General features: G+C 36.0%; 1 protein-coding gene across 1 annotated transcript; it reads right to left on the bottom strand.

Annotated features, from left to right (window-relative positions):
* Positions 1 to 793: 793 nt before the first annotated feature.
* Positions 794 to 26,955, bottom strand: LOC126881247 (uncharacterized). Its single transcript, XM_050645400.1, has 2 exons — positions 26,533 to 26,955; positions 794 to 1,487 (listed from the first exon to the last, which is right to left on the bottom strand). The coding sequence occupies exons 1-2, from the start codon at positions 26,918 to 26,920 to the stop codon at positions 880 to 882; spliced, it is 996 nt and encodes a 331-aa protein (XP_050501357.1). The 5' UTR covers positions 26,921 to 26,955; the 3' UTR covers positions 794 to 879.
* Positions 26,956 to 27,657: the final 702 nt, after the last annotated feature.

The following is a 27,657-nucleotide window of genomic DNA, read 5'->3' as shown; positions in this document are numbered from 1 at the left end:
AAAAAATCGGATAAACACGCATATTTAACAATTAAAAAACAACGGTATAAATTAAAGTTAGACGCGATCACTCTTCGGAATCTGGAAGCTAAATATTTAGTCTTCAATTTAAGTATCTGGCAACCTCAAAAATACTAATTTGAATATGAGTTTTTAAGCCTCGAAAATGCGTATTTTCGCATTTTTCAGATTTTAAATCGCCTATAACTCGAAAACTATCAATTTTTGAGAAAATTTACAGGATACCTTTCTTGTTCAGAATCACCGACAAAACTTAGAAATATATGTTCCGGAGCAAAAAAACGTGATCTTTTGAATTTGTTTAAAAAAATTATTTAAACAATTTCTGCCCAAAAATTCCGCCCGGCACGCTTCATATTTGTTTAAAGGGGACATTTTTGAATAGGAAGCCATAAAGAAACCGAATCAGAAATTTTTCCAGACGGGAGCGGTCTCACCACATGGACTATATGGGAATTTGTGAAACCAGGGTTTTTCTGGAAATGTTACCTTTGTTTCTCTGAGAAAAGTCAAAAAGTGGCGCCCTTTTTGGCAAATTGTTTCTAATTTGTTTTCTTCTTTATCTTTATTTATTATTTTTGGTTTAGCTCTAGTATTTGATCTATCATCTTCTTCATTTTCTTTTTCACTAATTCTATTTCTATTTCTGAGATAGTAAGAAAGATCCAAAGAACCACACCACTTCCCTTCCGATTCTGAGCAATGAGCCCTTGTTCTTTTGGTGTTAACAAATGTTGTGCTACAGTACATTAGGGACAATAAAAGTAAAAAATAACTAAAATTATATATTATTTTTAAATAATCAAGGATAATAAAATATAATAAGAAAACTATTAAAATATTTGATTAAATTATAACTCAATGTCCTTTAGGAGCCTCGCAGTTGCCACTAAGATCCAAAATCAATCCATCGGGACATTTTTTCGTGATTATCTTATTTCTAGTAAAATTTGCAGCACTCGTCAATAGATCAGGCTTTTCTTCTTTGACTACTACGGTTCTGCTTGTTTCAGTGGTTTCATTAGATTCGTCAGAATCGGTTTCATTTATTTTTGTATTAGGATCCGACCTAACTATAGTTCTATAGACTACTTTAGTCCCTCTAGGGTCGGTGACCAGTCTCGTTACTACTTGAGTTCTGTTTGTTTCACTGGATTCATCGGACTGATCAGGGTCAGGGTCTCTTCTGACTATTATAGTTCTAGAATGTACCCTACTTTTATCAGGATCGATGGTTATTCTTGTTGTGTTAGAATTTCCACCTACTAAAGTTCTTCTGTAATGCACGCTTCTTTCGGGATCACTTCCTACTCTAGTTGTTATTCTTCTAGAATTAGATATTGTTTGGCTTTCATCAGGATCATTTACTATTCTATTTCTGGAAGGATCTGGAATAACTCTTACTTTTTCCACCTTGGAAGTTATTTGATTTTTTGCTGTACCAGAGGCTGAATCAATTACCGTTGCTGAAAAATAAAATATTAACAGAAGACATAAATTATAATCATAAGGAAACATTTACAGTCGAGTACGGTAATTCAAGCAATACGGTTGGATTTTGTGTTCGAGAGAACTGTTTACGGTTAGTTACAAAAGCGTTTGGTGTTTGGTGTTTTGAATATGACTAAAAGTGAAAAAACGGTCCCACCAGATAGAGGAAAACAAGATGTAGAAGAGAACAACACGGAAATGATGATGACGGACGAGGAAGGTCACAGGAACAAGAGAAAAAGAGAGGAAAATAATCAGGTAGAAATACAAAATAATAACAAATCTAATAATAGCAAAATAGGAGTAAGTACACCTAATACTAATATATCTGAAAGGCCAATAAATTTTTATTCTGCTGCGGATGCCGGTCCGTATTATGTATTCGTTCAGAATAACCACGGCCACATCGGAAGGCCGTATTGGATCTGCGAGGGTGATTAGGAGAGCGGTCCCAGAAATCAAAAATAATATTTTAAGAATGGATGTGGTAGGTATTAACAAAATCAAAGTTGAATTAAATTCTTACAGTAGCGCTAATTTATTAATAAAGTCAGAAAAGTTGAAAGAAAAAGGATACGAGGCGTATGTACCCACATTTTTTACCCAAAAAAAAGGAGTCATTAAACAAGCTGATATTGAATTATCAGAATCGGAATTAGGCCAGATCATTAAACCTAAATTTGGAAATAATTTTGAAGTTTTACATGTAAAACGAATGAAAAGAAAAAATGGTGAACAAGAAATCATTACACCGACAATTATTGTTACATTTAAAGGACAAATGATCCCGTCACAAGTAATTATAGAAAAACTTATTTATGATAAATGCCTACGGTACAACCACGTTGCTGGCCAGTGTAGAGGAAGGGTGAGATGCGTATTTTGTGGGGTGAACATGAAGCCGATGATTGTGACCAAAAGGAGGAACCAAAATGTGTTTTATGTGGTGGAAATCATGCAGCAAAGGATAGAAAAAACTGTAATGAATTTTCAAAACAAAAATCGGTTAAGAAAATGATGGTAATTGAAAATATTTCATACACAGAAGCTAAAGATAAATACGAAAACAGCTACGCAACCGTAGCCAAAAATAAACGAGACAGTCCATATTATACAGCGGTCATAAATAAAAAAAGGCCTATTGAAAACAATAACAATAGATCAGGATATTCAGAAGAACATAAAAAAATTATTGAAATTCCAAGGTCATCAGCTTCAGTGGCATTTGAACAATATACAAGCATACCAAATTATAGATGCCAGGCCGAAGAGACACAAAATATAAATCAAGAAATGAAGGACTTCATGTTACACATGATTAAGAATATTTTACAAAAATACTTTCAAGTTTCACCAGATCAAGAATTGTTAGAGTCACTTAAAATAGATGTAAACCAGAGTCTTATATCGCAGTTTTCTTAGTTTTACAATATAATACTAGATCTTTAGTTCATAATAAGGGAAGCATAGAAAAATTTCTGTTAGACAAAAATATTTCCTTAGCTATTTTATGCGAAACTTGGTTAAAAAAAGAATATAAATTTTCTATTAGTAATTATAATATTTTTAGACATGATAGAGAGGATGGATTTGCTGGCTCTGCCATATTACTAAAAAAATCATATGCATTCAGTAAAACTAAACCTTTTTTCAGGATAAATGACTTAATGTGTGTGTCTATTAAAATATTATTAGATAAAAATACTCAAATTAATATATATTCTATATATGCTAAACCAAATTTAAAACTAGGTGAGAGGGACTGGAATAAATTTTTTGAAAGTCTAGAAAAACCTTTTATTGTGGCAGGTGATTTTAATTGCCACCATAGTGTGTGGGGTTGCGGAAGGACTGACGTAGCTGGTAATAATTTACTCGCGGCAATAGAAAATACCAATTTAGTAATTCTTAATACCGGAGAGGAAACTTTGATTTCTACTCCACAGCAAGTTCATAAATCAGCAGTAGATATAACACTTTGCTCTAATGGAATTGCTACACTTTGTAATTGGAGAGTTGAACAAGTCTCTTTAGGGTCTGACCATTTACCTATTATAATTGATATATTTAATAACATAAGTGTAGATAAAAATGTAACAAATACTCAAAAATATAATTTTAATAAAGCAGATTGGATGTTGTTTTCTCATATAGTAGAAAAAACACAATAAAAATGATAAAATTTCTTATGATCAATTTATTGAATATATACTTAATGCAGCGGATTTCGCTATACCATTAAAGAAAACAATAACCAACGCTAAATTTAATAAACATTGGTGAAACTAAGAGTGTAAAAATATGATTAACTTGAGAAACGAAGCTCTTTTACGTTTAAAAAGGAATACAAACAACAAATTTTATAGAAGCACCGACAAAAAAAATTATAAAACAAAGTAAAAGAGCTTCGTTTAAAGATTTTTTTGCTAAAAAACTGAATAGAAACACTCCGTTAACCTTAATATGGAGTTATCTTAAAAAGTTGAAAAATACCTATAAAGAACCTGTTAGCAAGATAACTGAAGGCGACTGGAACGAAGTCTTCCTAGATAGAATAGCGCCAGCTTGGGCTGAGGAGGATTTAGAACATTTATGGAGATTAAACGATGAGAGACAAAAAAATCACAAAGAAGACACTTTGTTAAAGCAATTCACCATAATGGAATTGGTGGATAATTTAAGTTCCCGTAAAAATTCTGCTCCCAGGTTAGACGGTATATACTATAATATGCTGTCTAACTTACCCAAAAAATGTAAACACATTTTGCTAGATATCCTTAACTCAATTTGGGAAACTCAAGATTACCTAAGCAGTTGGAAGAGGTACGTAGTGGTTCCAATCCAGAAACCAAATAAAGAACCCCATTTACCAGATTCATACAGAGGAATCTCACTAGCATGATGTGTTTTAAAAACTTTGGAACCCATGATAAAAAGAAGATTAGAATCTTGGTTAGAAATTAATAAGAAGCTCCCACAGTATCAGTTTGGCTTTCGTAGGGGACACTCCACAATGGAAAATATAGGACACTTAGTAACAGATATCAACACCTCCTTTTCAAATTCTAAATCAGTAGTTGGCCTCTTTGTAGATATAGAAAGTACCTATGACAATGTAAACCTAAAAATTTTATATAATCAAATGAAAAATATCGGTCTTAATATTGATTTTGCTAAACGAATTATAAAATTATACAGTAACAGAACAATCTCATTAAGAATAGGAAATAAAATAATAGGTGAAAGAAAAGTTAACATCGGTATTCCACAAGGCAGTATTTTAAGTCCCACACTATATTTGATATACACAGCCGAAATCGAAAGCAAAGTTCAAAATGATGTCAAAATATTAGAATACGCAGATGATATCATAATTTACAAAGACGAATGCGAAATCCCCTTCGGAAGCAATATGGTAGAGAAAGCGTATAGTGAATTAAAAAGCTGGTGCAATTACATAGGTTTAAATATTTCTAGTCAAAAGACAAGGCTAGTTATTTTCTGCAGAAAACGGCAGATTCCGAATTCAGTAATAATCAAAGATATTACTTTTCAAGTTCAACCATCAATTAAACATATTGGAATTATTTTAGATAGGAAGTTGCTATGGAAAGAACATATAGAACACATAGTAACAAAAACAGAAAAGGGCGTAAACGTATTAAGAGCAGTAAATGGTTGTAACTGGGGAGCAGACCCTAACATTGCTCTTCTGTTATATAAATCATATATTAGATCCATATTAGACTACGGTTCTATATTCTATTCACAAGCTGCGAAATGCCACCTTCACAAACTCGACTGTATAGTAACTAAAAGTTAAAAAAAAATGCATTGGAGCCATGATGAGTACACCAAATTCTAATTTAATGATTGAATGCTGCGAACCACCTCTGGAGTTAAGAAGAAAATACTTAACCGAAAAATTTCTATGGAAAATTGTTTCTAGAAATAGTAATTTAATAAAAAAAATTCATCAACTTTTTATATCAGATCTTACCAGTACATACTGGAAAAGTAAAAAATCTTTATTAATAGTAGAAGCTTACAACAAATATTTGAGTATTGTAGCAAACTGAGCCGGCCCTGTCTTTCCACACCACGGCATGATCGACTGGTGTCGATTGTACCCGACCCCACTACCACATGGACTCGAGGTGGTGGTAGGTACTCGGAGAGAGACCAGGGCATTTTCAGTCATTCGACAATTCAACACTCGAATCCAAGACGTTGAAAAGTGAAGACGTGTAATAAAGACTTTAACTCTCAGCGTTTCTTTAAATTTCGATAACTTAATGTTTTTTTGTATTAAGATTTTAGACTCAATAAAGTTTTAATCCTAACATTTACAACTGGCGTCCAACGTAAAGCCTTTTTAAAATTAATATCGTCGTGTTAAGAAATAAGAATTGCAACGATCCCGCTTAACATTGAACACGTGCAGATTTACGGCAAAACATTCGCAAAGCAGGCTTTGTTTAGTTCACTTATCCGCATTGAAAAAATCCAATTGAAGACACCCGACAAAACATTCGCTTTATGGAGCTTTGTTTAGTAGTTGTTTTCATAGGAAATAATTAGCAAATTCTAAAATAAAGGTAATTGAAGACACCCGACAAAACATTCGCTATCTACGGCTTTGTTTAGTAGTTGTTTTCAATAATAATAACAAATAATATTCAAACTTGTAACTGAATAGTAAATTCAATTGAAGACATCCGACAAACATTCGCCTTTGTGGCTTTGTTAGTAGCTGTTTTTGGAAATTTTGAAATAATTTAATAAACGTGTTGAAGGCGACCAACAGAACATTCGCACTTGTGGCTTTGTTTAGTAGCGTTTTCAATACAAAAACGAACATTTCTACATATTACCTATTAACAAATATTTTAAACGTGTTGAAGACATCAGACGAAACATTCGCCTTTCGTGGCTTTGTTTAGTAGCTGTTCTCAACACACATTATATTATATTCACATTTTACTTTGGCTTTCAGATCGTGCAATAAAACATTCGCTAGCTTTTCATTGTTTTGTCAGTTCTGTACGTTTCAAACAAGCGTCGACAAGAATTCGCTTTGCGACGATTTGTATAATTGTGATAACCCGTAAGCGACGACTACACCAAACGTAGCCGATCCAAATCAAAACGCGACACTTAGAAGAAGTCCAAGATTTGCTGAAAATATGACTACTATAACTATGTCTGCGGATCAATTTAATGAATTACTTAGAACAGTCGCAGCCAGTCCAGGCACCAACAATTCCAGCGGTAGTTTTAGTAAATGCACCGCACGTTTTAGCGGTAAACGATGTCATAATACAGTTGAAACATTCATAACAACGGTGTCAATTTATAAAGAAATTGAAAAGATTTCAGAAGCAGACGCACTGAAAGGGTTACCTTTACTGCTTACTGACAATGCAGCTGTATGGTGGCAAGGCGTCCAGAACGAAGCCAAAACCTGGAACGACGCTACCCAATTACTTAGAACAGCATTCTCACCATCTAAACCTGCACACCAAGTTTATGTTGATATATTTAACAATAAGCAACAATCCAACGAAACCATTGATGAATTCGTTACGCAGAAGAGGGCGTTACTCGCTCAACTGCCCCTCAACAGACACGACGAACAGACCCAATTGGACTTAATATATAGATTGCTGAGTCTCCACATACGGAAAGAAGTACCCCGAGATAAAATAACCACGTTCAGTGAGCTTTTAGATAAAGGCCGACAATGTGAGGAGATTCGCAAAGAAGCTATCCCAGATAAAGGAATAGACGAGAAACAAGGCACTTCAACAAAACGCAAGCCGGCACGATGTGGATTTTGCCACTTCAAAGGCCACACAACTGATGTGTGTAGAAAGCGGCAGACTAAAGAAAATGAAAAGCATCCCGGTACCGACAAAGCACCTGATACGCAGAATTCAATGAAAGAATTGCCCCAAACCAATAATGGTATCATATGCTATGGATGTGGCAAGGCCGGTTACTACAGAAGCAATTGTCCAGTATGTACAGCTTCGCGACCTAACGTAAACACCCAAGCTGTGAATTTTTACTCCTTCAATACACTACAAAGCTTAAGCACTCAAGTACCGACAATACCAATAACAGTACAAGGCATTCGAGGCATTGCGCATATAGACACTGCAGCCAGGACTAGCGTCGCTGGTAGATCTCTCTATGAGTGCTTGAAGAAGACACCATCTGTTATTTTCAAGAAATCGGAAGCTACGGTAACCCTAGACGATGGTTCTAACCAAATGCAAGAGCTTCTTAGCACCACAGTTGAAATAGATATTGAAACCAGAACTTTTCAAATAAACTTTATAGTTCTACCGAACGCTTCAGATAATCGAACACTTCTGGGAATCGATTTTCTCGAGAAGGCGGCCATGACCCTACACATACCACAAAGGTGCTGGTCTTTTGCTGATAAACCAGACCAAGTTTTTGAGTTTTTGGAAACGACGGATCATACTCCGAATGACAGACAACAAGCACCCTCAAAGAAAACTGTATATGCTACAGGGGTTAGGCAAGTAAGGTCACCGTTTCTCGACATTTTTACATCGCCATTACCGGAAGAGCAAAGTTATAATCTATGCGAGCTAGAACTACCAAATATACCAACACAGATACCATTAAAAGAAGTATTTCAACACAATGACTTATATTCGCCAGATGCTATTGATGAAATATTCAAAGACTCGATACCTTCCCTATATAGTAGTCCACCTCGTGCTCCTCGAAAAAGAAGAAGGTTCGAAATATTTGGCATAGACGTTGTATTGAATACGGAAGAAGCCTCCGGGCTGACCGAAGGACAAAGGGACATTTTCAATACCACGCTGCTACGGTTCCAAGACATCTTCGCTGAAGAAGGTCCGCCAACTTGCTATGCTCAGCACCGGATCAACACAGCAGATCATGTTCCAATAGCCAGTGCCCCTTACAGGCTGAATTCATCCCGCCAAGCGATCCTTCGCGACAAATTAGATGACATGCTAGCAAAAGGCATTATTGAAGAGAGTGACACCCCTTGGGTATCTCCAGTGGTCTTGGTTCCCAAAAAGAACAACGATCTTAGAGTATGTGTAGACTACAGACGCCTGAACAGTATTACGATCCCGGATCACTACCCGTTACCTAGAGTCGACGATCTATTACACGCCGCAAAAGGTTGCCCATATATGTCAAGCCTTGACCTTCAGTCAGGATATTGGCAGATCGAGATCCACGAAGAAGATAGAAACAAAACAGGATTCATAACTCCATTTGGAGTCTACCGCTTTAACCGAATGGCATTTGGTCTTTGCAATGCCCCTTCAACGTTCCAACGACTGATGGACCGTTTTACAGCCAGTCTGCACACAGTGTCACTACTAACATATTTAGACGATTTAATAATAAGATCTGTTAGCTTCGAGCAGCATATCTGCGACCTAGAATTGGTATTTGAACGTCTTAGACAATATAGACTTAGAGTAAACCGATTAAAATGCAACTTTAGTTGCGCTACTATCCCATACCTGGGACATATAATAACAAGAGATGGAATCAATATGGATCCAAGTAAAACGGAGGCGATCGTGTCGTTACCGGCACCAAAAACCGTTAAACAACTTCTTTCGTTTATACAAACATGCTCGTGGTATAGGAGATTCATACCGAACTTCGCTCATATAGCCCGACCATTAACCAATCTTACCAAAAGGAAATCCATCTGGAAGTGGGGTGAGCAAGAAGGGAGAGCCTTCGATAGTCTTAAGATGTGCCTGTCCACGTCACCTATTCTGAGACAAGCTGATGATGCTATCCCTTTTATAATTAAAACAGATGCTAGTGCCTACGCAATTGGGGCAGTTTTGGTCCAGGGGGAGAAGGAGGAAGAACATCCCATAGAATATGCAAGTCGCTTACTCACCAGTGCGGAAAGGAACTACTCGACGACGGAGCGAGAAGACCTCGCTATCCTGTGGGCTGTAGCCAGGTTTAGGGGATATATAGAAGGCGCAGAAACCATTCTCATAACCGATCACCAGCCGCTTAGATGGTTAATGACACTAAAGACTCCCAGCGGTCGATTAGCAAGATGGAGCCTGCAGCTACAATCCTACAATCTAAAGATTTAGTACTCGCCTGGTAGAACTAATACTGTTGCCGACTTTCTATCTAGACCGCCATGTTCACAGCACACTGAAAACTGTAGCGTATGCAGCGTGCAGATCGACTTACCCGTACGAAGCGAAAAAGAGATCCGCGAGGAGCAACTGGCAGACGCCGAATTGAAAATCATAGTGAATGCATTAGAAAACATAGAGGATTTGGAGGCACACCAAAAATGGTTCAATCGAGGATACCTGTTGCATAGAGGCGTACTCTATCGATACAGTGAAGAACAGGAAGACGACGACGCCAGATTGGTAGTTCCCGAATCCCAGTGGAATAATATTTTACAAGCATACCATGACGATCCGACAGCAGGACATTATGGTGTTGAGAAGACCTTCCATAGAATCTCAAGACGGTACTACTGGCCGAAAATGAGGCAGTGTATTACCAAACATGTTGCCCACTGCCTAGACTGTCAAAGATATAAATTAGCCAACAGGAAACCCCCTGGATTAATGCAAACATCCACAACTAACCAGAGATTTGAAGTACTAGCCATCGACTTATTCGGACCTCTGCCCACATCCAAAAGAGGCAAACGGTGGATTTTTATTGTAGAAGACACGGCAAGTCGCTGGGTGGAACTATTCTCGTTGACCGACGCAACCGCTGAAGCTTGTGCACAAGTCCTTTTGGAGGATATATTCCTGCGTTATGGTCTACCCCGCAGGATTTTAAGCGAAAATGGGGTACAGTTCGTTTCGGCCGTAGTTCAGCAGCTTACATTTTGTTTGGGAATCAAACAGTCCTTTATTCCCATGTATCACGCCGAAGCTAATCCCGTTGAAAGAAAGAACCGAGACTTAAAGGTTCAACTTGGAATATTGGTTGGAAGAGAACACACAACATGGTGTGAACACATATCCGCCATACGTTTTGCCTTAAATACAGCAAACTGCCAGAGCACAGGCTATACTGCCGCCTACCTAACTTTCGGACGCGAGCTCCGAACTAACTGTGCAACAAGTAACTAATGATTTAAGTGTCATAGTACAAAACGAAAACTTCGTTGCAGAGATTACCCCCAGGTTGCAGCAATTAGCAACCTCACTTAAGCTTGCACAGAGTATTACTGAAGAGCGTCAAGATCGTAATCAAGCATATGAAAATGCGAAACGACGGCCTGACCCAAAGTATAAACAAGGTGATAAGGTGTTACTACGCTGCCACTTCCTCAGCAATACGCAGCAGGGGTATTCTGCTAAACTTGCCCCTAGAAGGGACGGCCGTATGAAATCTTAAAGCAGCATGGGCCTACAAGTTATACAATCGTAGACCCCAGGGACAAGAGCACCCCACTAGGTGTATACCACTCTAGCGCCCTTACTCCATTTCAGGAGGGCGACACTATTACGGCTGAGCCCGTAAGGACACTACGTAAGCGAGGACGGCCCAAGAAACAGGGACCAGCTACCCATACTCCTACAGAGTCTTCTCGAGCTACTCCAACTACTGGCGACTCGTCGAGACGCCTTCCTCGCCAGAGGGGGAGACTGTAGCAAACTGAGCCGGCCCTGTCTTTCCACACCACGGCATGATCGACTGGTGTCGATTGTACCCGACCCCACTACCACATGGACTCGAGGTGGTGGTAGGTACTCGGAGAGAGGCCAGGGCATTTTCAGTCATTCGACAATTCAACACTCGAATCCAAGACGTTGAAAAGTGAAGACGTGTAATAAAGACTTTAACTCTCAGCGTTTCTTTAAATTTCGATAACTTAATGTTTTTTTGTATTAAGATTTTAGACTCAATAAAGTTTTAATCATAACATTACAGTATTAAATAATTAGTACATACTACCGATATATTACCATATTTTGAACTAAATTCAAAAGAAATTATTAACATTGAACCAATTTTTTTTTTAGGGATTATTCTCAATTTCGTCAACTCATTCGAAACCAATTATTTGTATCAGATGTTAATGATCAAGTACTTAACAGTTATCTGTTATATACTGATGCCTCAAAAAAAGATAATAGAGTAGCGTGTGCAGTTTGGGATCCAAATATCGAATAAAAAGTAACAAAAAGATTAAATGAACATTTCTCAATATACTCCGCAGAATTGACAGCTATTTTTGAGGCATTATTATATATAGAAACTAACTGCCATCAAGAAAATTTCATTATTTTTTCTGGCACAATAAAATCAATTTAAATTATATTGAACTAAATATTGCCAAAAAAACTATGGAATTAACGAACAGTGGAAAAAGCATAAAACTAGCATGGCGTAAAGCGCACTGTGGTTTGAAACATAATGAAATAGTCGACAACTTAGCAAAAGGGGCCCTAAATGTAATTTACATTAGTAATTATAAATGTACCCCATCAGATTTAAATATATTTTCAAAAAACCATGTGAAGCAGGAATGGGAAATTTGGTATAGTGAAAGTCACAAGGGAAAATTTTATAAAAACTTACAAAGTTCTATTCCTTCTTCTACTTGGTTCAAAGAGGGCATTTTCGAAAAAGCATCCGTCAAAACGATTTGTAGATTAAGATTTAATCACACTTTGGTTCCATCACATCTTTTTAAAATTAAATTAAGGCAAGATCCCTTATGTGATTGCGGTGAAATAGGAACAACGGAACATATGATCTTAAATTGTAACATCATACAGGATAAGGTACAACATTTAAATTATGAATTGAATAAATTCAAATGTATTAAAAATCCATACAATCTTGCCCAATTACTTATATCTAAAGATATAAAAGTATATAAAACACTGTATAAACACATTTGTAATATAGGTTTAAAATTGTAAATTATATGTACCTATATATTTAAAAAAAAAATTAATAAAAAAAATAGAATAAAAAAATAGAATAAAAAAAATAGGATAAAAAATAAAAAAAAAATAATAAAGAAATAGAAAAAAAAAAGGATAAAAAACAGAATTAAAAAAAAATGATTATATCAATAGGTAGAAGTTTTCCATCCTAAAGGTTGAATTGTGGATACTTTTGGCGCCAATTGATTAAGAAAAAATATATACATAAGAAAAAAATATAATATATAAAACCAAACACTTTTGTTAACCACAATAAAAAAAATGAAAAAGAAATTATAAAGTGCAGCAATTCATGAGCTCAAAATATAAAAATCGGTTAGGCGAATGGATCCAGTAATCCGCAGTCATTTTTTTCAACCACACACACACACACACACACAAGGAAACATTTAAAGTGCAATATAAACATAAAGTAATTATAGCTGTTTAGAACTATTTAGAAAAACATTAAGAAATAAACTTAAGAATAAGGAGACCTGTTAGTGGTTAAACGAAGTCCAAAAAATATATAAAAAAAGAAAAGTAATCTTCTTCTTTAGGTACCGTCTAATCTAAGGAGGTCGGTAATCATTACAGCTATTTGCACTTTTAAGATTGCAGCTGTGAACAAGTCGATGGAACCGTGACCCGTCAAAATAGTCCGGTCAAAACAGCCCCGTCAAAAAAGCCCCGTCAAAATAGCCCGAACACAAAATAGCCTCGACAAAATAGCCAGCAAACAAAATAGCCCCGACAAAATAGATCGCATACAAAATAGCCCCGGTCAAAAAGCCTCGGCTAAAATAGCCCCGGCTAAAACAGCCTCTTATAAAGAATTATATAATTAAAAAAAAAATAAAAAAAATGAATAACCATTTTCAATTTCGTTGCAAAACGAAAATACAGCCGAACCATATTCCAGTCCAATCAGAGAGTGCTGCAAGCACCTCTACCGGTTTCGAAACTTATTAGTCTCTCATCAGGAGGCACATATGCTGCTCTCCCTGATCCAACCAAAACAAACCCCAGCGTGCAGTCCCGAATTGCAACGAACGAAATGGCATAGATGCCCTAGCGGCAACTGCTAGCAAAAAAAAAATAAGTTTTCACTCTAGTGGCACATAGAACATCCCACCAGAATGAAAACAATGGGAACCTTCTCTGGTTACACCTCCGAGGCTTCTACAATTTGCAAGCCATACGGATGCTGAGACTAAGGAAGATGAGGGAATTCTACAATTTACAATTCACGTCCCATCTGCTCAGCGCGGTAAAGTTCCAACAAGAATGGTTCTCTTGATACTCCACACAGAGTAAATGTAAATCAAAAATGAATAACCATTTTCAATTTCGTTGCAAAACGAAAATACAGCCGAACCATATTCCAGTCCAATTAGAGAGTGCTGCAAGCACCTCTACCGGTTTCGAAACTTATTAGTCTCTCATCAGGAGGCACATATGCTGCTCTCCCTGATCCAACCAAAACAAACCCCAGCGTGCAGTCCCGAATTGCAACGAACGAAATGGCATAGATGCCCTAGCGGCAACTGCTAGCAAAAAAAAAAAATAATTTTTCACTCTAGTGGCACATAGAACATCCCACCAGAATGAAAACAATGGGAACCTTCTCTGGTTACACCTCCGAGGCTTCTACAATTTGCAAGCCATACGGATGCTGAGACTAAGGAATGGCTACGTATGGCTTGCAAATTGTAGAAGCCTCGGAGGTGTAACCAGAGAAGGTTCCCATTGTTTTCATTCTGGTGGGATGTTCTATGTGCCACTAGAGTGAAAACTTATTTTTTTTGCTAGCAGTTACCGCTAGGGCATCTATGCCATTTCGTTCGTTGCAATTCGGGACTGCACGCTGGGGTTTGTTTTGGTTGGATCAGGGAGAGCAGCATATGTGCCTCCTGATGAGAGACTAATAAGTTTCGAAACCGGTAGAGGTGCTTGCAGCACTCTCTGATTGGACTGGAATATGGTTCGGCTGTATTTTCGTTTTGCAACGAAATTGAAAATGGTTATTCATTTTTGATTTACATTTACTCTGTGTTTATCAAGGGAACCATTCTTGTTGGAACTTTACCGCGCTGAGCAGATGGGACGTGAATTGTAAATTGTAGAATTCCCTCATCTTCCTTAGTCTCAGCATCCGTATGGCTTGCAAATTGTAGAAGCCTCGGAGGTGTAACCAGAGAAGGTTCCCATTGTTTTCATTCTGGTGGGATGTTCTATGTGCCACTAGAGTGAAAACTTATTTTTTTTTGCTAGCAGTTGCCGCTAGGGCATCTATGCCATTTCGTTCGTTGCAATTCGGGACTGCACGCTGGGGTTTGTTTTGGTTGGATCAGGGAGAGCAGCATCTGTGCCTCCTGATGAGAGACTAATAAGTTTCGAAACCGGTAGAGGTGCTTGCAGCACTCTCTGATTGGACTGGAATATGGTTCGGCTGTATTTTCGTTTTGCAACGAAATTGAAAATGGTTATTCATTTTTGATTTACATTTACTCTGTGTGGAGTATCAAGGGAACCATTCTTGTTGGAACTTTACCGCGCTGAGCAGATGGGACGTGAATTGTAAATTGTAGAATTCCCTCATCTTCCTTAGTCCCAGCATCCGTATGGTTTGCAAATTGTAGAAGCCTCGGAGGTGTAACCAGAGAAGGTTCCCATTGTTTTCATTCTGGTGGGATGTTTTATGTGCCACTAGAGTGAAAACTTATTTTTTTTTTTGATTATATAATTATTTATACAAGGTGTCCAAAAACTTTTTTTTAATTTAAATTATTTGACAAAAAGGAAGAATGTATTTAATTTATTTAATTTAAAATGCATTTTACTGTTGCCCGAAAACAGAAAAAAATGTTTATATCATAAATAAACATTGATTTTCGCTTAACTTAAATGTTCAAACGTCCAAGAGGCAGGGAAGACAGGACTCGAGTTCTCTGAAAAGACCATTCTCATTTAATGTGGTTAAGATAAACATCTGAATAGAGGATAATTATCATTTAAAAAAAAATGTATTTTTAAGGAATTATTTCATGATGAATTCTGAAGGGAGCTTTTTTGTCGGGGCTATTTTGTCGGGGCTATTTTGTCGGGGCTATTTCGTCGGGGCTATTTTGTCGGCGGGCTATTATTCCGCGGCTATTTTGTGTGCAGGCTATTTTGTGTGCGGGATATTATGTCGGAGCTATTTTGTCATAGAAAATTTGGCGGCTGTTATCTAGAAAACGTCTTGGTGAAGTTTAGTTGATATGACAAGTTTTGATACAAATATCTCACGCCCAAGCCTCAAAAACAAGTAGTTTCAAGCTGAAGGTGAGAACAAAAAGAAGAAGAAAAATAAATCTGAAAAAATATTAAAGTATTCAAGAGAATTAAGACAATTCTTATTATTGGAAACGACGTTTTTAATAGAGATATAAGAGATTTTGGTATATTTATGAATATTAATTAAAATTAATGACTAATAATCCTCATAATTAACGATTTATTTAGTATGTTATGGCAAAACTTCTTATCAACTAATAATATCGCACTACGAAGGTCTAACCTAATAAATAAACCTTATAAGCATTTTGTGTTTTTGTGAACTATTACAAAAGTTCAATAAGGTTTTATTTACAAAAATGATAAATACTAAAACATTTGCTGGGAAATAAAGTATTTTAGAGTGTATTAATTTCTGTCCTTGTGGGATCGGTACTCACCGGAGGGACCGCAGACGTTCGGATACAATAGGCGTCTCTTTGCAAAGACAATGACGTCGAATTTGTAAAGTAACAAGACACTTACTCAACACACACTACACATGACACTAGGTACCTAACTGTAAAAATTTACCGTACCTACCATGCCAATGACCATTAGTTGTCGAGGCATTAGCTAAATAAAAAAAATTATGTTATTAAATAAAATTTAATAAATAAATCAAGTTATTAGGGGAGCCCAAGCGGGGATTTTTGCAGTTACTAGAGCACGTCAGATTATTACATGGGGAGAAACCCTGAGATACCCTGAAAATTTACCTCTACCATATATTGGCTCTTAATGCTGGGGAGTTCGTTAAGGGGGGGGGGGCGCGAAAAAAAATCTATCCTTAGAAAAACTCGAAATCGTCAGATTAAGATAAGGTAAGTTAAGTACATGCAAAACAGTGCATAATTAAAAAATCTGACGGTTTGAGTAAGGCAATAGGTGAGTCCCAAAGTTTCACAAGAAAAAAGCGAATATTTCGCGAAATGAATACCAGATAGAATGATACCAAACACGACCCCCAAAGGAGGTAAGGTGGGGGGTTACTTTAAAATCTTAAATGGGGGCCCCCATTTTTATTGCAGATTTTGATTCCTTACGTAAAAATAAGTAACTTTTATTCGAGACATTTTTTCGAATTATGGATAGATGGCGCTATAATCTAAAAAACGATTGTTGGAAATGGAAAATTAAATTAAAAATGGAAAGTCCCACTAAAATGGAAAACTTTACTTAACTTTTTTTGGTTTTAGGACCTAATCTTCACAACCCAATAGGTCCCCATAACGCTCAAGTGACTGCACATTTAGCATACTTTGCTCCCCTACCTCCTAATATAAATACCAACAATAAAGCCACACAGAAGATAATTTAATTAATGCTACCTTCATATTAAAGTATGTCCCAAATTGATGGAAAATAGCCGCACGAATAATGTTAAAATAGGGGCAGACGTCTATATTATGTAATATCACCTTTACGAATAATATCTATCAACGCTGTTTAAGAAACTCCTGCTGAGACAAATGGCGTGAAATTGAAGCTGTTTAAGAAACTGTTTAAAAAACTTCTGCTAATTAATAAATATTATTGAAATAGTCCATTGAAATGTTACATATAGGGTTGCATTTCTTAGAGGAGTCAATTTAATTTTTTTAATGTGTAGGGAGGTTCAGTAGAAGCTTAAGTTCAAGTTTCTGGGGTCGCCGCCCTTGTCCCCCCGCCATCTTGGAAAAAGGGGTGCAAAGGGTTTTCGCGCTGTATCTCCTAAACTAGCAACCATACAAAAATTTAATTACACATAAAATGTAGCAAATTAAATTTTCTACAATTTTATGTCTATTACTTTTTATCGTCAAGTGACCAACAAAAAAGTTATAAACAAAAATAAGAGACAACAAGAAGTTTCCTTTTGGAGGTTATAACTTTTTTCCGTTCATTTTACAATAAAATAACATCACAACGATTTTATAGAGGATTTTTCAACGAACAATTTTCGCTATGAAATTGTTTAATTTTATTTATTTTTCTAGGTTTTACAGAGCTCCAAACTTCATAATGTATTTTCATTCTGATGCAAAATAAAATTTTAGTTTTATTTTAAAAGATTTTTCCATAATATTTGCTAAATTTGAAGTAAAACGCGCCACAAAAGAGCAACTTTGATACAGTTTGAATTTTGAAACGCTTTTGTGGCGCGTTTACTTCAAATTTAACAAATATTATGTAAAAATCTTTTAAAATAAAACTAAAATTTTATTTTGCATCAAAATGAAAATACATTTTCGCGCCACGTAATATTCATATCAGATCTTTTGTAGCTGGAATATTGTATGCGCCACTCATTTTTCCGGCGTTTAGAGGTTTCTTTATTCTTGTATCAGGATTTTTTCAAAGTTTTTTTTATAAATTAAATGTATGACTTTGACTGCAATTTTTCTCGATTACACGTTAAGCTTTATAAATGGTCGCCTTTGTCGCATTATCTCGCAAATGACCTAGTGTCCATCAAATGTACACTAGAATTTTTTCTATTCGAAATAGATTGAAAAAAATTATTGGGATGGCCGGTAAATAGACTCGGATTGCCCGTTGCCAGATCAAATTTAGCGTCGTAACCACTACAACTACATAAACCATTTCGGGAATAATCGTTAATTTTATTATACTTTTGCAGCTTAATAACTTCTAAACGGCTTAACCGATTTTGATAACTAAATATGAGTTTGAAACGTATTGACAAGTAGTGTCTGATGAATCTAAGGTCACGTATGATAACTGAAGCTATTACAGGAATTATTGAGCTTGAAAAACCGTTTTTCCCATAGGAAATAGATTTGATCATACTTATGAAGCCTATAACTTAAAAATTCAAATTTCCCGGATATGAGGTATACACCGTCAGATTCGTTTAGAGTCCTTCTACAAACGCTCAGTTATTGACGCAATTCGTATGTTGAAATTTTGAGTAATTGTCGAAAAACCAAAATTTTCAATGTTTAGTTTTTCAGTGTTTTCGGCGATACTGAGCCGTGTGTATGGCTGATCATGACGGCTTAAACACCATTTAAAAGCTTAACTCAACACTATTGATTTGGTGTATTTGCGGTTTCCCTGTCTCTTCTTGAACCTAAGATATATATGCCCAAAAAATATGCAATTTTGTATCTATCAAGCCCTATAGCTGGCTTATGGATGGTCAAAAGTCACAAACTACACCGGTTCTGAATCGGCCCTGATCCTCTCTTCAAACACAGAAAAAATTCAGATCGGTTTAACTTTTCCAGTCACATACATACATACATACATACAGTCGGAAAAATGAAAGAGTACCCATGAACGAACATATAAAACACGCTGTATTTTCCTGTCACCGTGTCACAAAGAAAATTGCCCAGCGCAAGCACATGTAACAATAATTATTACATATACTTGCGCTGGCCAATTTTTTGTGTGACACGGTGACAGGAAAATACAGCCTGTTTTATATGTTCGTTCATGGGTATTCTTTCAGTTTTCCTACTGTACATATCCATAAACATTTTCCCTTTTTTAAATAGAAATTGAGTCATATTTCTGAGCTCGGTAACTTTTTAATGGTATAACCCATTTTCAAAATTAGACATGCGTTGGAAAGGTAATGATCAGTACTACTAGAAGCCGCAAAGGTGGGACTTAAATTTTCGAAGTTTTTGAGAGTTTTGGGGACGAGAACGAAAACCGCCCCTAAATAGGAAGTGCCGTAAAATCAACACCCTTGGATCAAAATGGATAATTGATATATGAATGGGTGAGTCTTTTCCTGAACTTTAAGATGGAAGTTGGTACAATTTTCAATTCCGTCAGATTTAGAAAATCGAAAATTTCGTGTATATATTGTGTCACGTGTAGAGGGGTGTGGGTGTGCGCCACTGCCGAGAACTGCCGTTCTCTGGTAATTGCAATTCCGAAACCGGGCGAATCAAACGATAAGCCAGAAAACTACCGCCCTATAGCTCTACTCAGCAAGGTATATAAACTATTAGAAAAGCTTCTCCTCAACAGAATTAGTCACAGGATACTAGAAAACGTCCCCATTGAACAAGCTGGCTTCCGGCCCCATCGAAGCTGTACGGACCAAGTGCTGTCATTAACAGCTTTTATAGAAGCTAGTTTTTAGAAGAATCAAAAGACAGCAACAGTATTCATAGATCTAACAGCAGCATATGATACTGTTTGGAGACAGGGATTAATATATAAACTGGCCCGTATGATCCCCTGCAGAAAGATAATTAACCTCATTGACAACATGCTGACAAACAGAGCCTTCCAAGTTATAATGGGAGAGGAAACGAGTAGATAGATGAAACTTAACAATGTCACTTAACAATTCCTCAGGGTTCTGTCCTTGCTCCTTTACCTTTTAGCCTCTATATTTCTGACATGCTTAAAACCGAATCTCGGAAGTTTGGATATGCTGACGACTGGACCCTTCCAACAAGCCACCAATCTCTAGAAACTACAGAAATCACTCTCACGAATGACTTTATATATCTTCAACGAATACCTTAAGAAATGGAGACTACAACCAAGTACCACAAAAACTGAAATATATTCTGTTCGCTAAACTCAGACACAACTGGCTTTTGATTTTACATAGTAGGTACTTTTTTTTGTTTTTGGCCAATTTTGCCAACATTGGCAAAATTACTAACTATTTAGTAATTATTAACTATTTAGTAATTATTTTTTTGTCCATTTTACCAAATTTGCAAAATTACTTACTAAAGTCACTAGCCAGTTGTGTCTGAGTTTAGCGAACCGACTATATCAGCTTTTCATTTGAACAGCAAGCTGGCAAACGGAGAATTGCAAGTGTATTTTAATAACAAGCTGTTGAAACACAATAAATACCCGAAATACCTTGGGGTTACTCTAGACAGAAAGCTCACATTCAGAGAACACCTGACGAAAACAGCAGCAAAATTGAAAACATGCAACAGTATAATACAGAAACTCTGCGGTATTACATGGGGGTCCACAGCATCAACTTTAAAATCCTCTGTTCTTGGCCTGATATATCCGGTGGCAGAATACTGTGCACCAGTGTGGCTAAATAGCAGGCATACCCACCTGGTCGACACTCAACTAAACCGTGCTATGCGTATGATAACAGGCACAATTAAGCCCACCCCTACAATGTGGCTACCTACCCTTAGTAATATAGCACCACCCAATCTACGCCGCGAACATGCATTGGTTAAAGAATATAACAAAATAATGGACAGTCGCCAGCTTCTACCCCAACGACATCCCCGATATTCTTGGAAACCGTCTCCGATCCAGGCTACCCCTTCTACAATCTGCTCAAGCGCTGAAGCAATCCAACTTTGACTTAAATAACCGATGGAGAGAAGATTGGGAAAGTAAGACAGATCCGCATTAACATAGTCTACCGGACATCATAGAAAAACCTGGCGAATTTGAACGTCCCCGTAAGATTTGGGCAGCCCTTAATCGAATTCGAACAAACTGTGGAAGATGCGCCGACTCTCTCTACAGATGGGGTAAACTTCCCTCGCCTTCTTGTGACTGCGACGCTGCAGGACAGACGATCAGTCACATTGTTCAGGACTGCCCACGCAGAGCATACACAGGCGACTGTGTATCTGGACATCTGTTTGTGATGCATTGTATAATGCATAAATCTAAATATATATTCTGTGATGTACTTAAGTCATACTCTAAATAAATACATTTAAATTACTATATTATACTCAAACCACAATGTGAGCAAAAAAGTGAATGGAATGGAAGGGAAAATAGAAGGAAAACGGGGTTCTGGCAAACGACAAATGACCTGAGTGCGTAACATCCAGGATTGGCCAAGACTAGATTTTCAAACCCTAATAAGAAATTCATCGAGACGGCTTTGCGGAAGTCATCCCCAACCTCCATTAGAGACAGCAAAGAAGAAGATATGTAGATGTAACTTAAATATTGTATTTATAACCTAACAATCTACGACATAGAGAGAAATATGATTTAATAATATAGTTTTAATGTAATGTGAGTACACCTAGCACTCAAAGAATGTTTTTAGGTTGTGATGAATGATTAGTGTCTATAATTGACTCTCTTATGTCTTTATTATGTGTACAGTGATGAGCGCGATAATAACCGGCAAAATAACGCAAAAGGTGGAAACATATTAAGTTGTGAGATAAAAAGAGATGAAACTTGTAGATGTTTATATTGATTGTTTCCCAACTTAAGGCGTATCAGAGAAGTATTCAACTAAAACTGTCACTGTCACAGTGGTAGTTGCCAAAGTCGTCCGATGCGTCTAAAGGGATTTAACTTAAAAGGTTTATATATAATATGATATTGTTTAGTTTATTTACACAATGATAATACACCATCACTGTATTACAAGTATCTGGGGCACACGCATATTGGTGACACAAAGACATCCAGCCGATTCAGCAGAATCGTATTATGATATCATATTGGCAAAACTGAATTGAAAGTGAAAATATAAACAAACACGTATATATAAAAATAGATATACAAGCATATAATTATAATTAGAATACAAAGAATCATGCCGATTGCCTAATGAAGCTTCAATATATACTGCCGAATTATCAGCTTTATTACTTGCGTTAAAATATATAGCCTCTGTTGGTATGGACAATTATATCATTTTCACCGATTGTAGAAGTATTGTGGACAAACTCACTTCTATCCAATCGACAAAAAATCTAAACCACATTGAGATAGAAATTAAGAGTCTATATTATGATTTTACTTCCTCGGGCAGTTCAATTATTATTTGTTGGGTGAAAGGACATTCTGGAATATTAGGAAATGAAGAAGTCGACAAATTAGCTAAATCTGCAGCTTTAACCAAACAAAACATAAGCAACATACTTCTACCAGTAACCGATATAGATAATATCAGTAAAAACCATTGCAAACAAAATTGGCAACGTGTATATAACCAAAGTACAACGGGAATAAATTTTAGAAATTGCCAGCCACTAATTCCCAATGAGAGATGGTTTAAACAAGAATCAAATAGGCTATTTATAAAAACAATAAACAGAATGAGGTCAAATCACGCACTAACCCCAGCATACAAACACAGCATAGGTATCAGTGATAACCCATATTGCGCCTGTGGTGGAATGGGAGATCTACAGCACCTCATATTGGAGTGTGGACTGTACAGACAAAACATTAAAGTAATGTATGAAAAGTTAATTGATCTAAATTGTCCTTTACCTGTCAATTTAAACGAAATTCTTTTTCCAAAAAATAAGAAGACGTTACAATGTCTTTACGAATATGTAACGTCCTGTAAATTTAAATTTTAAATAGGCTTAGATAATAAAATTATAAAATTGTAAAAATATCACACAAAATTGAAAAATGTATCCATTAAGATAGTATAACACTCTGTAAATTTAGATAATAAGTAGGCTTAGATATTAACTTAAAATTGTTATTGTAATACCATACAAAAAAACACAAATAGTCTGGCTAATTGGCTCTGTCAAAGCCATTAATAAAAAAAAAAAAAAAAAAAAAAATTATAATTAGTCAGTCAGATTAAGGGGAGAGTTTCAACTTAGTTTAGGGTTTACTACCGTTTAGAATATAATGTAGTCATTGTCTTCATCAGCTGGTAAAATATATTGAATTTAGCCAACAATAAAATACAGATGAGTAAATAAGTGTATTCCTGATAGTCAGCCCCACATAAGTGCACATTCCCTTCTTTTATTACCATAGTGGGAAACAATCAATATAATGTAAAATTATAGGTTTCTATCGCTAAGGACCCCGCAACACTCCTTATGGAAAAGTGGTCCCGGTCAAATTTAACCATAGTTTAGCCAATAATACTTCTCGATGTATAGATTAAAAAAGTCCATGGGACCTGGGTCCAATTAACTACTATTTTCGAGCTACAGTCTTCTGAAATTATTAGATTCGAGTACTCGGTTTACGTTAAGTACACTAATTCACGGTCAATTGAACGAAAATATTTATTATTGGAAGAAAAGAGACTCATTTTCTTCATGCATACTTGCATCTTGTATATGAATTCGTGATCAAAAATAGATGCAACGTATTTTAGTCTTCAGGAAACCTCAGAAAAGTCCTCAGAAAACTAAAGTGCGATATAAAATGTGCTACCAGAGCGATATAAGAATTATCAAGTTTTCATGAATGTTTCACAGCTATGCAATATCAGCAAAGCTGCAGTTCCGCCTTATCTTTAGAATACTACTGAACAGTGGCGGATCCAAGGGGGAACGGGGGAATTCTCCCCGTAATACGGTCCAGAACTAAAGAAAAAGTTGTCAAAACATAAAAAATATATTAGCTGACGTGAAACTTGTGTCGCATATCAGAAATACGACAAGTAGAGAACATGGACTTGATCTCAATACGAAAAAAAAAAAAACAAAGTACCTGAAAATCAGTAAACGCTAAATGTTAGTTAATTATCTATGGAGAAATAGGGATTAAGTCATGTTCGACCATCCGTACGTTAAGATTTTGCTAATTTCGGTTAGGGCCATGTTTTAACTAACGACCTAGCAGGATACTTCTTAACATTGGGTTGATCTCTTACAAAGCCTAAAAACCATAACATACTGGTTATATGAGCACACGTACCCACAGTTCTCGAACCAGATTGACAGGTACCGTAGTAACCGCTAATCGGTTCTTCTGCAGACTCATCTTCATCAACCGTGTAGGAAATGAATATTTGGTGTTTTGTAGCTTGCCAAAACCTAGAAAATATTCGAACTCTTATGAATCCCGGTTCACCCATATTCTCATCAATTTGCAACTCTTCGTCATTTCCTCTAATTATTTTATCTTGTATGTTGTATGTAAGACGGTGCTAGTTTAATTTGATATATCTCAATCGTAAGGTATTTTAGTTATTCTAAGTCGGAAACAGGAAAGTTGGCCAAATCATGATTATAAAGCCTTCTCCATTGACCATTTCTTATAATTAGATTATCATTCTCAACTCTAGCTTAAAACATTGGAAATTAATAACCTCTGTAATAATTGTTGAGCATCTTCAGCTGTAGCATCTTCCATTGTACAATATTTTGTATTAAAAAGTTCATCGTCACTAGCTCTAGAACCACTGGTGTACCTCGGCCTGTTCAAGAATCCTTCCTCCTATCCTATTCCTTCCTATCCTTTGCCTTGGTTTTTCAATTTCGTAGTCTTAACACCCGTAACCCGTATTCCACCTGGTCCTTAAATCGTACTCTGGGCCTACGTCTTTTCCTCAGATCACCCGGTCTTTGGTTATAAATGTGTTTTGACGGCTCCATCTCGTTCATTATCGTTAAATCAAGAACACTTTTTTATTTAATTCTGGAGCATGTTACGGGTGGAATTACCCCATTCCTCCTAGATCCGCCACTGTTCAGTAGTATTCTAAAGATAAGGCGGGACTGCAGACTTGCTGGAATTACATAACTGTGAAGTATTCATGAAAACATAATAATTCTTATGTTGCTCTAGTAGCACATTTTATATGGCACTTCTTTAGTTTTCTGAAGACTTTTCGGAGGTGTTCTGAAGACTAAAATACGATGCATCTATTTTTGTCGATGAATTCGTATACAACACGCAAGTATGCATGAAGAAAATGAGTCTTTCTTCTTCCAATAATAAATATTTTCGTTCATTTGATGGTGAATTAGTGCATTTAACGTAAACCGAGCACGAGAATCCAATAAATTTAGAAGGCTGTAGCTCGAGAATAATAGTTACTCAGACCCAGGTCCCATAGACTTTTTTAATCTACACATCGAGAAGTATCATTGACCGAAGTTTCGTTAAATTTGACCGGGACCACTTTTCCATAAGAAGTGTTGCGGGGTCCTTTCTCACATTTATTATTAGTTTCATCTCTCTTTATCTCACAACTTAATATGTTTTCAGTCTTTGTATATGATATAAATAGCCTGTCAATAATGACACAATATCTCTGCCTTTAACCATAAAATTTTCAAAGAAGGATTCACTGATAGGCCATAGCTAAAATGATGATATAATATATGTATCGAGAAAAACCAAACTAGATGGTTCTACTAAGTATCTAAAAAGGTATAAACGAATGTTTAAACAAAATAAAGGAAACTTAGGCACCTAAGAATCTAGGACTTTGATGTTATAAAACCTATTTGACCTGTATACAGTAAAACCTGTCAGTAACGGCCACTAAAAATGAAAGAACTATTGGCCGATATAGAAAAGTGGCCGGTATTGCCAGTTTGTGTAGTCTACATATAATTGGTTTGGGGAATTTTTAAACTGGCCATTAGTACAGGTTGCCGGTTTTGGCAGGTGGCCGGTAACACAGGTTTTACTGTAGTAGTAAATAGGCAATCAAAAATAGGAGAAAGAAAGTGACAAATTGAAACAGCATATACAATCAAAGACATTAAGGACAGAAACAGGTTGTTCTTCAATAGTTAAATCAATAGACCGAACATAAATAGTAAAATTGAAAATCCACTACATACCAACATGCTGCGTTACAAAGGGTGATGCAAAAGCACATCAACAATAAAAAATTGTAAGTTTATAAAAATCTAGAATGAATTTTGATAAAACTACAGTACAGGATAAAAATATATTCTGAATTTCTGAAATGAAGACAAGAAAAATACGAGAATAATCAAACCACACCATAAAAAGGAAATTAGAATACAGAAATTTAATGTCGTAATAATAATAAAAGGTATTATGAATACCTTACCTGTTTTATTAATAACCTCTTTTCCTTTTTCTAATACTTGATCTGTCATATTACATGGATCTTGTAGATGCACGTGAGGATAGAATTTACTTTTTATGAGATGTAATTTACATCTTACTGACTGCATCTTGGCTCTTGCTTTCTGCATAACCATGTGCGTTTTGTTTCTGATAGAAGCTTTAACCTTCCTAGCTTTTTGCACTACAAAGTCGGAAGTATCGTGAACCGCTTCCTTGAATGCTAGAAAAAGCGAACGCTTACATTCTGTCAAGTTTTGTTTCAATTCGTTGTCGTAATTATCGTCGTGCTTTCTTGGTTCTACCACTGCTGCGTTTATCTGATACAGAAAAACACCGACCAGCAGTGAGAAAAAAACTAAAGCCTTCATCTTACTTTTTCAAAATGTTACTGAGTAAAAAAACTCGGAAATAGTTTATAAAGTGGAGATCATTGCGTAACAATTAATTGGGGTCAGTTAGCATCTATTAAATTTGTAAATATTTCAAAGAAGTTAATGACAATGATTTGCTTTTTTTCTGAATTTATAGATAATATGCTAGTATTATCCAAACTAATTTAAATAAAAACATTTGAAATAATCCGAAAATATTGTAATTTGTTAAATCCCAGTAGAATATCATTAATTTCTGTAAACAGAAAAAATTTATATCAGCATATCTAAATAATACCGTAAGGTACAGAGAAATATCTCCTAAATAATGTAATAATGTTATCAGACAGTTTTCGTTCATTTTAATCTAATTTTATAAACTATTTTCAGAACAAATAAACAGATCCTAACATAGATAATGCAAAATTATCACAAGACTTAATTTAATTATTTCATGCTTTGTGACTTGTGTTGGGCTTGGACAGCAAGAAAAAGTGATGAGAAAGTAATAATAGGCGAGGAAACGAAGTATTACACCTAGGAATTTTGTACAGTAAGATCAATCGCCACGCAACTTTTTGCATTCGATTTAGGAGAGTGTCAGGAAATTTTATGAACTAAATTGATCTCCGGGAGATGAAAATTTCCATAAGAAAAATGCATTTAAACTGGATCTCGAAGAGATGGAAATTGAAAAAATTATAACTCAGGAAATACTCAAGAAAATGAGTTTA

This window comes from Diabrotica virgifera, chromosome 1 (assembly GCF_917563875.1).
Source record: "Diabrotica virgifera virgifera chromosome 1, PGI_DIABVI_V3a".
Classification (NCBI taxonomy): domain Eukaryota; kingdom Metazoa; phylum Arthropoda; class Insecta; order Coleoptera; family Chrysomelidae; genus Diabrotica; species Diabrotica virgifera.
This window is presented reverse-complemented; position numbering and strand designations above follow the sequence as displayed.